General features: G+C 41.3%; 1 protein-coding gene across 1 annotated transcript in view; it reads left to right on the top strand.

The window, feature by feature from the left end:
• IA-2 (tyrosine phosphatase IA-2) overlaps nucleotides 1–18,010 on the top strand; it is a 965,150-nt gene that overhangs the window by 260,126 nt on the left and 687,014 nt on the right. The window contains exon 2 of the mRNA XM_067142075.2: nucleotides 13,099–13,149. Within this exon, the coding sequence (XP_066998176.2) occupies nucleotides 13,099–13,149 (51 nt within the window). The remainder of the gene's footprint in view (nucleotides 1–13,098; nucleotides 13,150–18,010) is intronic.

Below are 18,010 nucleotides of genomic sequence, written 5' to 3'. Positions count from 1 at the left end.
CGCAGGGGAACATAGTGTCTTCTCTTTCTTAGAATAAAGTGTTTAGGTGAACAGCGTACGCAACAAGTTCTGAAAAGAGAACAACCATTTATCAATAGAGATTAGACAAAAGTTGCGATGTTCGGAAGAAACCAAGTTTCAACCTATAGAGGTCAGATATTGTCGCGAGTTTGGAAGAAACTAAGGTTTTACCTATAGAGGTTAGATATTATCGTAAATTTTAAGTTAGGAAAAGCAAACAGAGAGATGAATATTCCATACCTAAAAAAGTAGAAGCACCCGTGCAGATAACGTTCGATAAGGGTGTTGCTGCTGTTGTTAAAGATATGGTAACTCAATGTTCTTCTCTCGAGTCGCAAGGTTAAAAACTGGAAAAAACTAAAATTCAATTAATAACGGTTATATACAGTATGAGGTTTGAAGAGAACAACTATTTATCAGTAGAGATTAGACGAAAGTTGCGATGTTTAGAAGATAGCAAGTTTCAACCTATAGAGGTCAGACATGGTCGCGAGTTCGGGAGAAACCAAGTTTTTACCTATATAGGTTAAATATTATCGTAAATTTAAAGTTAGAAAAAGCAAACAGAGAGATGAATGTTCCATACCTAACAAAGTAGAAGCACTTTTGCTGATAACGATGGATAAGGATGTTGCTGTCGTTGTTAAAAATATAGTAACTCAATGTCCTTCCCTCGAGTCGCAAGGTTAAAAACGGGAAAAAACGAAAATTCAATTAATAACGGTTATATACAGTAACCAGCATGAGGTTTGAAGAGAACAACTATTTATAAGTAGAGATTGGACGAAAGTTGCAATGTTTAGAAGAAACCAAGTTTCAACCTATAGAGGTCAGACATTGTCGCTAGTTTAAAAATTACTACTAAAGATTAAATGTAAACATAACGGAGACACACATAGTTGTAAAGTTCGGAAGAAACCAAGTTTTTACCTATAGATGTTAGATATTGTCGTAAATTTGAAGTTAGAAAAAGCAAACAGAGAGATGAATGTTCCATACCTGACAAAGTAGAAGTACTCTTGCAGATGACGATCGATGAGGGTGTTGCTGCTGTTGTTAAAAATATAGTAACTCAATGTTTTTTCTTCGAGTCGCAAGGTTAAAAACTGGAAAAAACGAAAATTCAATTAATAACGGTCATATACAGTAACCAGCATGAGGTTTGAAGAGAACAACTATTTATCAATAGAAATTAGGCAAAAGTTTCAATGCTCGGAAGAAACCAAGTTTCAACCTGTAGAGGACAGACATTGTCGCGAGTTTGAAGTTACAAGATTAACCTCTTCCTCGTCTATGCCTTCTAATCCTTCCATCCTACTACAAGCTGGTGAGGATGCCTGGGAGGGGTACTGGCCCTACTCCCCATTTGTATCCTACGACCCAATAAACAACTAATTATCAATAGAGATATTATGGCCTAAGAGTAGCACATACTAATAAAAGGAAAAGAAAGAGCATGAAAGTTAGTTAGATTATTAACAGAACTGCCTAGCACTAACCAACAGTTTAGGCTTACTGTATGTTGAAGGCTGTAAACTGAAGAATAGTTACTGGAATAATGTTCACAGCATACGGTGATTTTCTAAAAACAAATAAAAATGAAATCGTAATAATAATAATAATAATAATAATAATAATAATAATAATAATAATAATAATAATAATAATAATAATCGAAATATTCTTACTTTTGGTTTTACTACTAGACGGTAGACGATAATAAGCTTGGATCGAAGTACAGGAATTTTATATGCACACACACTTAACACACACGGAGAACTGCGTGCGCTTCACACAGACTACATCCCGTAGAATGCGACTTTTTACTAGGCGGCTATGCAATCTGCAAACGTCCGCCCTACAGATGTAACGTCTGCACTACAGTTGTAACAAAAGGTTATGCACTGACTTTCTAAACAGTCAGGAGAAAACACACAGGCCTTTAAAGTAAGCAGTAGACTAAAGCCCTTCTTCCTTCCCGTGTTAGTGTCCCAAAAAATAGTTGTTAGCAAGAAGCGACTTTAAGTTAACAACAACGCACCGTAAAGAAAGGGAGTACCGTCTACGGTATCCCCTACCGGATCGAACCTGCTAGAGACGCCGAGGTGCCGGAATTTAGTTCCTCAACAGTTCTACCAAGCACCTTTAGACTAAGCTACAGGATCGAACCTGTTATGTTAACAACACGAGGCTCCGAGGTGATAGAATTTTGTCCCTCAGAAGTTCTACTAAGCACCTTCAGACTGAGCCAGGATCGAACCCGGAGACGCCGAGGTGCCGGAATTTAGTCCTACTGATCACCTTCAAATACTACCGGACTGAGCTACAGGATTGAACCTGCTACGTTAACACGAGGCTCCGAGGTGGTAGAATTTTGTCCCTCAGAATTTCTACTAACCACCTTGACACTGAGCGAGGATCGAACCCGGAGACGCCGAAGTATCCGAATTTAGTCCCTCAGAATTCTGCCGTGCACGACCAGACTGAGCTAGGATTGAACCTAGAGACGCCAAGGTGCTAGAATTTTGTCCCTCAGAAGTTATACTAAGCACGTTCAGACTTAGCCAGGATCAAGCTTGGAGACGCCGAGGTGCCAAAATTTAGTCCTTTATAAAATTTCTTCCGAGCACCTTCAGACTGAGCTAGGATTGAACCTAGAGACGCCAGGGTGTCCGTCAAAATTTCTACTAAACACCTTTAGATTAAGCCAAGATCGAAACCGGAGACGCCGAAGTGTCGGAATTTAGTCCCTCAGAATTTCTACCGTGCACGAGCAGACTGAGCTAGGATTAAACATAGAGACGCCGAGGTGCTACAATTTAGTTCCTTAGAAGTTATCCCGAGCACTTTCAGGCTAAGCCAGGGTCGAACCCGGAGACGCTAAAGTGTAAGACTTTAGTCCCTCAAGAGTTCTACCGACACGACGTATTTCAGCATAACCAGACTAAGCCAGAATCGAACCTGTTATGTTATAATGCTAGCGCTTCTAAGCTACTCAGCCCGACTCGGCAAGAGAGGACAGGCTGCTGTTACTTTTGACGCAGGCTGTAGGCGAGCAGTGAACTTTGTACTGGGCTAAACTCGCTGATGTACTACATTCCAGCAGTGTCCGTGCGCTGGCCGACTTGAAGCAGCTTGTGTGTGTGTGTGTGTGTGTGTGTGTGTGTGTGTGTGTGTGTGTGTGTGTTTGCTTCAAGCTCACTATAATACGACGTTTTAGTAAAACACGTCCCCGATATTTTTCTTGCTCGGAAGGGACTTACGCATCTCTAACTCGGCGGTAGAACTCTAGAGTCTGCACAAGTGCTCTTTCGAAACCCAGTGCTTGTACATGCCTACTCGCAAGGCATAACGCCCGAACTACACTGTAAATGCTAGAAAGCGGCTAGCTGCTTCCCCGCTCCTAGTCCTAAGAATACGTTTTACAGCCGGATGCCCTTTCTGACGCTAGGACTGGGGATTTTAAGTCGCAAGAACCTGTTTTGCAGATGGATGCCCCTCCTGACGCAACAACTAAAATTTTAAATCGCAAAAATCTGTTGTACAGCCGGATACCCTTCCTGACGCTAAGGCTGGGGATTTTAAATCGCAAGAATCCGTTTTACAGCTACATGCCGTTCTTGACGTAAAGTCTAAGATTTTAAATTGCAGTATCTAGCGTCTTACGTCATGTTCAATTGTTTTACGGCCGGTTGCCCTTCCTGACGTCACAGGACCGCGATTTATTTTAGCTAAGTTACTTCCGTTTTGCTTGCTTTAACTCTGAGTTGTTGCACAAGAGCATGTTAGATGCTATTCGTGCTGAGCAGCATTCGCCTAAGGCTGTAGTTGCTTCTGTATGCTTTAACTCGAATCCTAAAACAGATCCGTTAGATAGGGACCGTCAACAAAGAAGATAGCGCCTAACAAATTGCCTGCGTAAAGTTGCAGGCATGTGGATTTAGCTAGCACTTTGTTGATGGTCGCTGTAGAATTGCCCGCAGTGCTGTAAAGATAGCAGCTTAATAGAATTTCAAATTGCCACTACCACATGTCGAAGGTATGGAGATTTGTACTGTAAAGATGGCAGCTTCATAGAATTTCAAATCACCGCCACCACATTTCAAAGATATTACTAAAGATAGCAGCACTGAGATTTGTGATGCAAGATATATACCTATGGACAGCAGCACGGTGCTCTGTTGATTAAAGATAGATCTCAAAGGTAGTAGCTAAAGATAGTAGCACTGAGGTTTGCGATGCAAGATGGCGGATGACAGCTGACGGAATTTTTCAAATTGCTCGCTACTACGATAAAGATAGCAGCGCGGTGCTCTGTTGATTAAAGATGGCGGATGACAGCTGACGGAATTTTTCATATTGCCCGCTACTACGGGCTTAAGGTAGTAGCCGTAAAGATAGCAGCACGGTGCTCTGGCAAGCACCCTTAAGGCGTCCCATAAGGAGCCGTGTATAGCCGCCATCTTGTAGCCGCCATCTTGCGCAAGCATCCCTAGGTTGTCTCATAAGAGCAGCAGCCGTCTTGTGCAAGCACCCTTAAACCGTCTCATAAGAGCAGCCGCCATCTTGCGCAAGCATCCTTAAGGCGTCTCATAAGGAGCCATGTATAGTAGCCATCTTGTAGCCGCCATCTTGCGCAAGCATCCTTAGGGAGTCTCATAAGCGCCAATGTATAGAAGCCATCTTGCGACCGCCATCTTGCGCAAGCACCCTTAAGGTGTCTCATTAGGAGCCATGTATAGCTGCCATCTTGTGTAATTAGCGTCGAGAAGGATATCCAGTCGTAAAACTGAGGTTAGGCCCTTCCACGAGGTTAGGCTTGCTGTCTTGTGCGTCAAAAGTTAGGTTAAGCCCCTCTAAGATGGCGCATGTGATGTTAAGCTCAATCTCTTAGGCGTCAGAAAGGGCATCCGGCCGTAAAACTGGGGTTAGGCCCTTCCGTGAGGTTAGGTTAGCTCTCTTTCGCATAAAAAGTTATGCTGAGCCCCTCCGAGATAGCGGGTGTGAGGTTAAAGTCGCGCTCTTAAGCGTCAGGAAGGGTATCCGGCTGTAAAACTGAGTTTAGGCCCTTAGATGAGGTTAGGCTAGCTCTCTTACGCATGAAAAGTTAAGTCCCTCTAAGATGGCGGATGTGAGGTTAGGGTCGCGCTCTTAGCCAGCGTGAGGATGGAGGCCTCTCCCGAGAGCCTGCAGTGGCGGTGGTGGCTTTGGCCTCTGCGGAGAGCCGGTGGCGGTGTCGGCCTCAGAAGCCGTGACTTTATCTACTGAAATAGCCACCCATTCAGTCACACTTTTGTCAAGTCCAATTGCACCCATTTTTGCCAGTTGTCTCCCATGATCTATCCTATCAAATGCCTTAGATAGGTCAGTCGCGATACGGTCCAATTGACCTCCTGAATCCAGGATATCTGCTATATCTTGCTGGAACCCTACAAGTTGAGCTTCAGTGTGATAACCTTTCCTAAACCCAAACTGCCTTCTATCGAACCAGTTATTAATTTCGCAAACATGTCTAATATGATCAGAAAGAATGCTTTCCCAAAGCTTACATCCAATGCATGTCAAACTGACTGGCCTGTAATTTTCAGCTTTATGTCTATCACCCTTTCCTTTATACACAGTGGCTACTATAGTAATTCTCCATTCATTTGCTACAGCTCCTTCATGCAGACAACAATCAAATAATTACTTCAGATATGGTACTTTATCCCAACCCGTTGTCTTTACTATATCCCCCGAAACCTTAACAAACAACTCTAAAGTTAGTCGGTCTATCAACGACCCCTTTACAAACCGAATACGAGGTACACGTGATCAGCGTAACGAATCCTTTCGGCTGTTATTCTTGACTTCCTAGACCTGTTTTTCCTGAACAATATATATAGGTAAGTTTTTCACATGATCAAGGTCTATTTATAAGATAAGACAAACGTTTTCTAAGCTGTTCTCAATTTTGAAGTGTACTAACTGTAATTATATTTTGAATTTGGAATATTTATTCTACTAAACATTGATGGAAATTTGTATCTTTTTTTTGTCGTTAAGTTATTGCCTTGTGACGTTAGTCATACATTTATATTGTAACTGAATTTACCGCCCGCAGTATGAGTTTGAATTTGCTGTTATGTGATCTTGGTTCGTAAGTTCCTCACCGCGTGCGCTTATGTAGCGAGCCCTATAATTGTCCGCTTCCCGGCGCATTCTGACGCCCCTTGCGGAACTACTAACAAAACGGTCACGTCGCCGTGTGTTGAGACCTGACGACAATGAGCCGACGTTCAATTTAATCGGTTTGTTTCTGCGAAGCAAGATGCTTCCGACACTTAATCTGCTGCTGGTTTCCTTACGGGAAATAAAGATGTTTGTACGGATTTTTAAAGACCCTGGTTAATTAATGGATCAGCATTTGTACTGCTAAAATCTTTCTTTAATTCCTTTTTAGGAAGTCTTCCACCTTAGCATGATATCCTTTAGTATGACGATCCAGTAATCGTGAAGCGGGCGAGTTGGCCGTGCGGTTAGGGGCGCGCAGCTGTGAGGTTTCATCCGGGAGATAGTGGGTTCAAACCTCACTGTCGGCTGCCCTGAATATGGTTTTCCGTGGTTTCCCCTTTTTTACACCAGGCAAATGCTGGGGCTGTACCTTAATTAAGGCCACGGCCTCTTCTTTCCCATTCCTAGTTCTTTCCTATCCCATCGTCGCCATTTAATGGCTATTCTGTTTTGCTGCATTCTTCAGCATTTTTAATAATTAAATGGTAAGCGAACCCTCTACCGTATTTTTTTAGGCTTAATACGGCCTCTGCGGTGTAGTGGTTCCTGTGAATAGCTGCCACCCCGGGAGGCCAGGGTTCGATTACTGGCTCTGCCACGAAATTTGAAAAGTGGTACGAGGACTGAAATATGGTCCACTCATCCTCGGAGTGATATTCCGTGGTTTCGCACTTCTTCATCAGGCAAATTTCGGAATGGTACCTAACTTAAGGGCACGGCCGCTTCGTTCCCTCTTTCTTGATTATGCCTTCCGACATTCCCATCCCCCACAAGGTCTCTGTTCAGCATAGCAGGTGAGGCCACCTGGACGAAGTAATAGTACGAGGGCTGGAACGGGGTCCACTCAGCCTCGGGAGGTCAACTGAGTAGAGGTGGGTTTTGATTCCCACCTCAGCCATCCTGGAAGTGGTTTTCCATGGTTTTCCACTTCTCCTCCAGGCAAATGCCGGGATGGCAATTAACTTAAGGCCACAACCGCTTCCTTCCCTCTTCCTTGTCTATCCCTTCCAAACTTCCCATCCCCCGCAACGCCCCTGTTCAGCATACAGTAGCAGGTGAAGCCGCCGTGGCGAGGTACTGGACATCCTCCTCATTCGTATCCCCCGATCCAGAGTCTCACGCTCCAGGACACTGCCCTTGGGGCGGTAGAGGTGGGATCTCTCGCCGAGTCCGAGGGAAAAACCGACCCTGGAGGGTAAACAGATAAAGAAGGAGAAAAAGAAGAAGATAACTTTGAAGCGTCTCTGTCGACACTGCAAGAAATTTCACGGCCTGACTCTGTCAGCGGTAGACAAGTCAAAGCTCTGTAAAAAAATTGGAGTATTTCAACTTTTCATTTTATTTACTTTTACTCAGAAATGTTCTGACGCAATGCGACTCGTGATTAAAGACCCTGCAGTCCAGCAGTGTAACCTATGTAGTTGTAAAATCAGTAGAGAACAGAACACTTGAAGTTTTACCATCGTTTAGAACTGAATAATGTTTTTATTCGGTATTGTTCGATCACTGCACGGAGGTAGATTTTCCGAGGAAAGGCAACAGTTCGGCGACAGTTGGCAGAGGGAGTAATCGCTGTATTTAATGGGTTTCACCTAATTATTTATATCTAGCTTGTAAAACTCCTGTTCATATTAATTAATCTGCTAAAATTGTTTGGTTATTTTATCCATTTATTGGATCAAGATGTAACCTTCCGCCTGAAATTTTAATGGTGTAAGATTGATTTACCGATATTTATTCATTTAATGTCATGTTTTACTGTTTCGATTAATCCTCATCAAGGAATATTTCTTCTTGCTTTCTTAATCTGTTTACCCTCCAGGGTTGGTTTTTCCCTCAGACTCAGCGAGGGATGCCACCTATACCGCCTCAAGGGCAGTGTCCTGGAGCGCGAGTCTTTGGGTCTGGGCAAATACAGTAGAGACAATACACGACACTTACGGATTTCGCCTTGCTAAAATGGGAGACAATTCGACGGTGGCGCTCCTAGTGACTTGACCTGAACAAGTCGCGCTAAATTCAAATATCAATGGAAATGTATATACGGAAATGGATAAATAAATTACGTCTAGAAAGAAAGTGGTATTGAGATATTAACTTCGAAGTTGCTAAAGCAATTCTGGATAAATGAATGAAGAATTATTTAAAAGGTTATTATTCAAAGACTGAAATTAGACATATAAACAAGGAGTGAAATGGACTGCTGTGAAATGGCTTGATCTTTCATTTATGCATTACTTTTTTAGCTTTAGCATACCTGCCTGAAATATTACGGTTGGATTTGTCTTTTTACCTCATTTAAAAACATTGTATCATCACATTAAGACATTTGTCAATAAAAATATCGGCACATTCCTTACACATATGATGCAATGAATTAACATTTAAAAGTTGGACAATTTTCCTCTTAACATGAAGCCTACTAACAGAAAGAAAATCTATAAAATCCCGGCTTTAATCTGAGAAGAAAGATAAACGAAAGAAAAGTTTGAAAATGTTGTTGATAGTGATGCTTTGAGGAATATTTACGTACAATTAGAGTAAAAATGTAACATACCCTTGGCTGTATAGTCGAGGATTTTTAAAGTCGCTGGCCTGGAAATGATCTGAACAGATCTTATAATTCTTATATAAGCGTAACGTCCCTTCTTTCTTGTACACTTTATCCAAATCGCTTCTGTGACATTTCAAAACCCACAGATCACACCTACAACAACACATCGGTATTGAAGGTTAACTGCTGCACTATACAATAAAATATGCGTATTATATTTTAAACCCGTTAAAACATGGGTCGAGCAGGTCAGAAGATTATGAAGTACTATAAAAATCTCTGTCACTGGAAGAATATATATGCAAACACAATATTACTTACATGTTCTTGTCACGAGGGAACCTGAAGAACGACCGCGCATTTTTCTCTACTTCGTAATTACTGCAGCCAAACACAGCACATACCTTTCCCCTCATGTTGAGAGGAGATATCAAGGAATGACACACGCTACTATTTAATTATGTCAACTCACTGAAAACGCATAAATAACACCAAAAACTTCACACAAAAATACACGTGCTCTTATGACAGAATCAGTACCGTTCAGGTCTATCCGCTAGAGTGAGCTCCAATAGCTGTCCCTCGATATCTCGCTCAGTGTCGTGTATTGTCTCTACTGTATTTGGTCTGGGTGATACATCTGGGAAGGAGGACTAGTACCTCCCCACGTGGCCTCACTTGCTATGCTGAACAGGGGCCTTGTGGGGGATGGGAAGATTGGAAGGGATGGACAAGGAAGAGGGAAGGAAGCGGCCGTGGCCTTAAGTTAGGTACCATCCCGGCATTTACCTGGTGGAGATGTAGGAAACCACGCAAAACCACTTCGAGGATGGCTGAGGTGGGAATCGAACACACCTCTACTCAATTGACCTCCCGAGGCAGAGTGGATCCCGTTCCAGCCCTCGTACCACTTTTCAAATTTCGTGGCAGAGCCGGGAATCGTACCCGGATCTCCGAGAGTGGCAGCTAATCACGCTAATCACTACACCACAGAGGCGTACTCAAGAAATATTTCAATACTTAGGCCTAATATCGTCATTATGACCTTAAGCATTATTAATAAATCGGCTTTGGTCCTTAGGTGTTAAATACGAAAGTACGGGACTAGTTTGCGGTGTCATAAAATTATCTCATGTATAACTGAAAGGTTTAGGATTACGAGTCGTCCATAGAAGCGTATATTTATTTGAATTGCCTTATCATTATTTTGTTAACTTAACAGATTAAGGAAGTATTCCTTAAATAATGTTTATCTTTCAACTTTTTTATTTAATTAATTAATTAAACTCTGTTACTTTATTACCATTTCCTTCGAACACAAAATAAGTTGAAGTTCTTTGCTTGCATTTGTCTGCCACGTTAATTTACTCATTCTCCGTTTCCTGTTATTTGTCGTGTCATTGCTTAATTATTTCTCTGACAAAGTGGGCGTGGTCTTTTGTTTCGCCTATGTTGAATACAATGAATAGAGTTGATGTTTTTAATGATGGAGTTGGTTGAATGATGTGTTGACTCAATCATTTACGAGGATATTTCGGTTTTCAATTAACCTTTTAAAATAATATTCACTGAAACTTACTACGCCTAATCTTTTGCTCTAATTAATCATTTAATTGCATATCTATTGCAATTACTTACTGAAGCAAGGCATTTGGAATTTATCTTCTAATTCTTCGGTGTTCAAAACTAGTTGAAGGAATTAAGTCAAATTTTAATGATTTCTATCACCACTTCGAATCTTTAGAAAGGACTACTCCGTAATTTAACTCTCTAAATAATTTTCTGAGGAACCAAAGATCCTATATTGTACGTATTATATTTCATTTCAATTTTATAGTGTACACTAATGACTTAAAGTTTTTAATATGAGGTACTTGATTCTACAAGTTTATTTCCCAAGAAAAAAATTGTGTTAATTTTAAATGCATTAATTTAATACCTTCTTAATTTTGTTCAAACTTTTTACTGCCTCTAAACGAAGTCTTCTTATTTAACTCGGTTATAGTTCTAGCTTTTCTTTATTTTAGTAGTCCGGCTCCATGGATAAATTGTGAGCGTGCTAACCTTTGGTCCCAGGGGCCCCGAGTTCGATTTCAGGTAGGGCCGGGAATTTTGACCATCACTGGTTAATTCCACTGGCACTGTATGTGTCGTCTTGATCACAATTTCTTTCTCATCACGACGCGCAGGTCGCCTACGGGAGTCAAATCAAAAGGCCTGCACCTGTCTTCGGACAATCCCGGCACTAAAAGGCTTACGCCATTTTAGTTCATTTATTTTGGTAGCTCAGACCCGCCTTGTTATTTGCCTCATTATTCTAATTCGACAATTTGTTAGGACTTGTTCAGGTAAGTCCGTTTACACGTTATTGATTTTTATTGTGTGTTTATGATTGTAAAATAATGTCCCGTGTCGTATCAAAGCAATGATTCATAAAATAATACACTTTAGATGTGTCATACTAACTACTGTATTACCGTACCTGATTGATCAGTACAGTTTCTCGTAATGTCACTCTCAACTTGGTATTATTATTATTATTATTATTATTATTATTATTATTATTATTGTTCCGAGGTATCTGTGGAACAGCAGAGGTGAAAGAAGGTGCGGGGGTGAACGGGCCTCAAAATACGAAATTAAAGTTAAGATAAAATTTAACAAGGTTATATTTTCTTTTCAAAATCAAGAAATAACAAGCATGGCAGGTACAGAGTAGCAAGGCAACAAAAGTACAATTACAGTATTTACAGGATTTGGGCTTCGAGCCCCGAACTCGCATTTCTTGGGCAACTAGCCCAACTTTACCCCAAAACAAGTTTTAACAGAGGGGCAGAAAACCCCATTCATGCCCAGGAGCACTTGCTCTAAATTACACAGAAAAGCCTCCTCGAGGCATACAACACTCAATTTTCAAGAAAGAGCCACTCGCTCTCAAACCTTAAGCCTATCAAAGGCCACACCAAATTCCACTTTCAAGTTGTCCTCCACGGACACGAAAACAGGGGTAAAATACCCAACCTACTGAGGCCTATTAAGTAAGGAAAGGTTAATTACGTGGCCTCTAAAATACCAACTTGAGAGGAGGCGTTCTTGCACTCCTAACACATTTTATATAAAACCTACTTGGCACTAGGCCGTTACTGCAAGGGCTAATCCCATACTAAAGAGGTGACTTTAGAATGAAACAATTTACATTACGTTAAGGAAGAAACGGTTGAGAAAAAAAAAAGAAAAGTTCACCTCAATGCAATATGAGTGGGAGCTCGAGAGGGTTAAGCACTCTCTATCCCAATATGCAGCTTAATAGATACTAAGAGTCTTTACATTTTAGGGAAAGGTTACATGGTGGAAAAGCATCGGACCTGCCCCGAGAGTTAAACTGCTGAGCTAGCAAGAAAAGAAGTTATTAAACGGCCATTACCTTGTTGTTGAACTGCTGCCCGAAGAAAGAGGCGCTTCCCGCCCCCTGCTATGTACTTTACACACCGAAAGATGTTACTGGAGTGGCGCGGAGACCCGAAAATCAGCAGTTTATATACTCTCGCGGAAAGTTCGAGGCGTTTCAGGAATGAGAACACCCGCCCACAATCATTTTATTGGCTAGGGTTAAGCAACATATCCCCTTTGGGGAAGATACTCCCGATTGGTCATAAATTAACTAAAGAAATTCGGGATTGGCTAAATTCAAAACAAGGGTTAATATTGCCAACTTAAACCATGACTGCAAGAAATTTAACAAAGAACAAACTTATGAATTCAAATTTTCTCCAAAAAACAGTTCTTTCACTTCGCACTAGGGTGCACCATTGTAGTTCTTCAGTAGTGTCCTCTAGAAGAGAAAGTTCACACTTCTTACTACAGGCAAAACAAAAATACATCGAAAACGACCCAGTTCAGAAACTTCAAAATTTCCAAGTAGTGACATCTTCTGAGAAACTTGAAAATTAACACCTTAGATAAAGTTCAGACTTCCTCCAGTAGGGGAGTTTCAACTGGCGCAAGGTTTGAATTAGCGACGTGGAGGTGTACCGCCCGGTACAATTATTATTATTATTATTATTATTATTATTATTATTATTATTATTATTATTATTATTATTATTATTATTATTATTATTATTATTGTTGTTGTTGTTGTTGCCTCTCTTATATTGCGGGGCGACTATGAAGCCTAAGTCTATAATCATAACATTTGTTTAATTATTTTCACTGTATGTTCACTGACTCCTGTACCTTGTTTCTTTCAGGCTGTCTCTTCAGCGATAGTCTGTGTGTAGATGAAGAATTCTGCTATGATGGTGAGCACTTCATGTTTGCAATTTATATCCGATAATAAATGCTATTTCAAAGCTTGTCCTAATTACCCAACAGCAAGTGTGGGAGAGTAAAGGTCGATTCACACATCTCCGGGACGTGACGGCGCTCTTCGTGTCCGTATCCGTCCTTCCCGACATGAATATTTCACGTCTGTTCTCACACTTCAGTTCCGTGCAGTTGCGCGCAGTTATAAGTCGGCAATCAAGTATTCCTTGATGAGTTTTCTTTTAGGGATGATGAACTGTTAATGATAGCTATAATCTTGGATGAAGAGGAGAAAGAGAGGAAGAAACAGTGGGTTAGGAAAGAGAGTTTTCTACTCTATATAAGTGCTTGAAGGACGACGAAGTAAAATTTCACGGATACACTACATTTGCTTTTAATTACTTGAAGAATTAAATAATAATTACTTGAAAAATTAAATGTAATTGTTGATTCATTTTTAATACCCCTGACTTTGTAGGTTGGGGCAGAAAGTGCCTTGCTGCGCCAAAGTCGGTGCGTATGTACAGACAGACTGATTTCCTTAATCTTAAAAGCAAAAAAATATTAGTTACCTACCTTCAGCTTCCATTTTCTCGCCAATTTCGTCCCATACACGCTTCTTCAAACCACTATCCATATATTTCGAACCAGCTAAGTTATATAGAAAAGAGTGTGCCTTCACTAATTCAATCAGCAGTTCGTCGTTCATTTTTGGACGTAAAGAACACTTCAAACGTACACAGATAACCTCAGTACTGGAAGAAAGCAGAGAAGCAGGAAGGCGGGAAGAGAGAAATCACGTCCGTGAAAACAAGAAAATATCGTCGGCGAGCGAATGCGTATTACCGGCACGGATCACGGAGAAGCACTCAAGGTCACGGCGAATGAAGTTAACGGAAGTGTTGGAATTCATCCCTTCGTTTACATGGCGACGATATTTTATTTTCACGGAAGATGCCGTCACGTCACGGAAAGCGCCGTCACGTCCCGGAGATGTGTGAATCGACCTTTAGTGTTATTGGTTGAACAGTTGTTATACAGTACTTTGAATTAAAAAAGGAAGTGTCAATCAGTGAATAATTTGTGATCTCCAAATATTGCAAAAGGCAGAGTACTCCCTCTGTAGGCTCGGAACTTTCTTATCTGCCAAAGGTGACTGGTTGTGGTGCTCGTGGATAAATACAGTGAGTTTCTCTCATAGGTTGGCCGGCAGGCGCACCCAGCTTATCTGCCTCCCGTTGACTCATCACTCCCCGCATAACAACTAGGACAGCACATCGCTCACTTTATCCGTGAGATGAAAACCTACAACCTGTTTTCCAGTCAATGACCGGGTCAGGGATGGGATGAATGAAGACCCCAACTTGCGGCGAGGATAGGAGTTGTGCCAGCTGCCGAGGCCTGTCGCACTCCTCTGGGGCAATGATTAATGACTGAAAGATGTAATGAAATGACAGTGGAGAGTGTTGACGGAATGAAAGATGAATGGGAAAATCGGAGTACACGGAGAAAAGCCTGTCCTGCCTCCGCTTCGTCGAGTACAAATCTCACATAGAGTGAACGGGATTTGAACCACAGTATCCAGCGGTGAGAGGCCGGCGCGCTGCCGCTTGAGCGACGGAGGCTACTTATCCGTGAGATAACATTAATATTAAAAAAATAAGAATTAAGAAAGTTAGTAATTACGAATTTAGAAAATAAGCTCGTACCTTATGACAGGATATGGTTTCAATTTTAACATCTTCATAGCCCGCCACACTGAGCTCTTCGAAACCACAGCTTCTTGTCCAAGTCGTCTTAGGGATTTTGTAGCCGTATGTTCTAATCTTTCTCCGATTTCATTTAACTTTTCCTCGTTAAGTACACGTTTTTTAAACACTCCGCTTCTGATCGAGTAAAGAACCAGTTCCTCTCAATTTGTTTATGAGTTTCCGCACGGCCTCTTTTTGTGGAGGGCGTACATCAGGAAACTGTGCTACAAATCGCTTAACAACTTGCATACAAGACTGTTTTCACATAATTATCGTACATATATACCCTTTCCTCTACCGTGTACACATATGGAGGCATTATCAGAATTAAACCCCGAAGTAACACTTTATAACTCGAGAACAGGGGTTGTAGTAAGGATGTAAAGGAGAAGGCATATACGGCTCTAGTAAGACCCCACCTAGAGTATGGCTCTAGTATCTGGCACGCTCACCAGGATTACTTGATTCAAGAACAGGGAAACATCCAAAGAAAAGCAGAGTAGCGTTACAAAAATGTTGCAAAGTTTGGGCTGGGAAGACTTGGGAGAAAGAAGACGAGCTGCTCGACTAAGTGGTATGTTCCGAGCTGTCAGTAGAGAGATGGCGTGGAATGACATTAGTAGACGAATAAGTTTGAGTGGTGTCTTTAAAAGTAGGAAAGATCGCAATATGCAGGTAGAGTTGGAATTCAAGAGGACTAATTGGGGCAAATATTAATTTATAAGAAAGTTACGGATTGGAATAACTTACTAAGGGAGATGTTCAATAAATTTCCAATTTCCTTTCAGTCATTTAAGAAAAGGCTAGGAAAACAACAGATAAGGAATCTGCTACCTGGGCGACTGCTCTAAATGTAGATAAGTAGTGACTGATTGATTACAGTTGGAGCTACAGATCAACACTTAATACACGTTCTAAGCACGGACCAGAACTGCGAAGTGCGGGCATTCACGTGCTCTTGGTGCGCTGTGTAACGGGTAACGATGAGTCAACGGGATTCAGATAAGCTGGGCACGCCTGCCGGCCAACCGATGAGAGAAAATCACTTTACAATGCAAAAGCTATGACATTTTTACTTTCATGTGTATTTACAACAAACATTTCAATGTCCAACAAACAGGACGTGCAGTGATACTCTGTTAAGTAAATGGTTAGCCTGCTGGCCTTTGGCCCAGAGGGTTCCGGTTTCGATTCCCGGCCGGGTCGGGGACTTTAACCTTAATTGATTAATTCCATTGGCTCGAGGGCTGGGCGTGTGTGTGTTTGTGTGTGGCGTATTCAGCATTAGAAATCATCCTAGGTAGGGTCCTCATCTTCACAGACATGCAGGCCGCCTAATAGCCTATCTACGAGAAAAAGACCCGCACCAGACCTCTCCGGAGGCCATACGCCATTATTTATTTATCAGCTTTACGCTCTGGTTTCCTCTGCTCTGTAACAGATCAATCTCCTTCTCCGTTTACTTCGGCGTTATGCATTTCCTGTCTTATTTTATGGTGCCGTGATTTGGACCATAACAGAGAACACCACCAAAAAACTTTGATCTTTTGAGATGTGGGGCTACGGACGTCTGCTGAAAATATCATGGGTTTGGCAGAATACGTAACACTGAAGTACTCCAACGCCTGAAGAAAGAGCTAGCGGTCATGCACACCAGCAAAAAGAAGAAACTTGAGTACTATCATTCGAAATGATAAATAGAGACTCCTTCAGCTTATCTTGCAAGGTAACATTGAAGGAAGGAGAGGTAGTGGAAGAAGAAGAATATTTTGGCTACGGAATCAATGAGAATAGTATGGGCTCAATAGCCCCACCGTTTTCCGAGTTGCTGAGAACAAGCCCTGATGACAGCCGACATCCAATGTGGATATCGTACAACAAGAAGAAAAAGAAGAAGCTACTCCTACAATTCCTAGGGCTCAGAACCTAACTGGACAAGTCCTCTCTTTTCTTCTACAATCACCAGCTCGCATTCTTCAGTAACACCGTATTCTCTTTCCTCCTGCGCTAGTCATTGTCCATGTTTCACTTCCACGCTCCACACACTTCTAATATGTACTCATATCATACAAGTATGACATTGTTTATTGCATTCTCTAATGCAACAACATTGTTTGGAATCGGCGGGCGTTAACTTATTTAATTCAATAAGCCGTACGTAGATGGATCCATTTTGAAATGTAAAGTAGGAAAAGTTCTGCTCAATAGGATTTCATATAGGGCGAGTTGGTTAGTAGAAATCTGGGTGTGGGAAGTTGCGAATTCTGTGCCATATAAAGGCTACTACATACGTAAAGTGAGTGGTTAGGTAAGCTCTCGGGTGGCTGAAATTAAGTTTCATTTTCTGTCTGTAAGCCCTTAGCTGACATTAGCATTTCACCTCCTTCCTATTATTTGAAGATGGTTCCTAATAATATTCTTAAATGATACAGAAGACTTTTCACTTTCCATTGACGTAAAGCGGTGAGAAAATAACTACAACTTTCTTTATTTTTTATTTATTTATTCATTACTTATTTTGAAATTTATCCTCATGTTCATCTGTGAGACCAGTTTGTGAATTAATGAACTTATCTTACCATTCCGATGTACACAAATATTATTTACATAATACTTACTTCAAGAATACCTATGATCTTTCAACAAAACTCCAGATATCCAATTCAGTAAAACCCAAACTCTTCCGTCAATAATGTTCTCACCCTGTAACTGCGATGGGAAACGTAGGATGTTCCAAGACAGACTCCCACGGCGACTGAAAACCACCATTATTCTTCGTAAAAAGAAACAGAAGCTGAAAAATTGGATGTAGAAGAGACTCCGAAGAAACGCGGCTGTTATTACATTTGTCCATCTTCTTTGACTTTTCTTGATTTTGACAACTAACTAAAAAAGGAATTAACAAGTACAGCCAATGTACATCTCCACCTTAAATTACGCCTTGCTGAGACTGACTTATCTTAGTAATAGATGAAGAAAACAACCATAGAGGATTCTCTGCGGCTAAAACAGTGTAGAAGTAAGATGCAAAAAACATAACATCAATAAAGTCGATAATATCTGAGGGTTAAAGGTGTCGTTCGCAAGAAGCGGTTAGAGCCATGGC

The sequence above is a fragment of the Anabrus simplex genome, chromosome 2 (genome assembly GCF_040414725.1).
Source record: "Anabrus simplex isolate iqAnaSimp1 chromosome 2, ASM4041472v1, whole genome shotgun sequence".
Lineage (NCBI taxonomy): Eukaryota > Metazoa > Arthropoda > Insecta > Orthoptera > Tettigoniidae > Anabrus > Anabrus simplex.
This window is presented reverse-complemented; position numbering and strand designations above follow the sequence as displayed.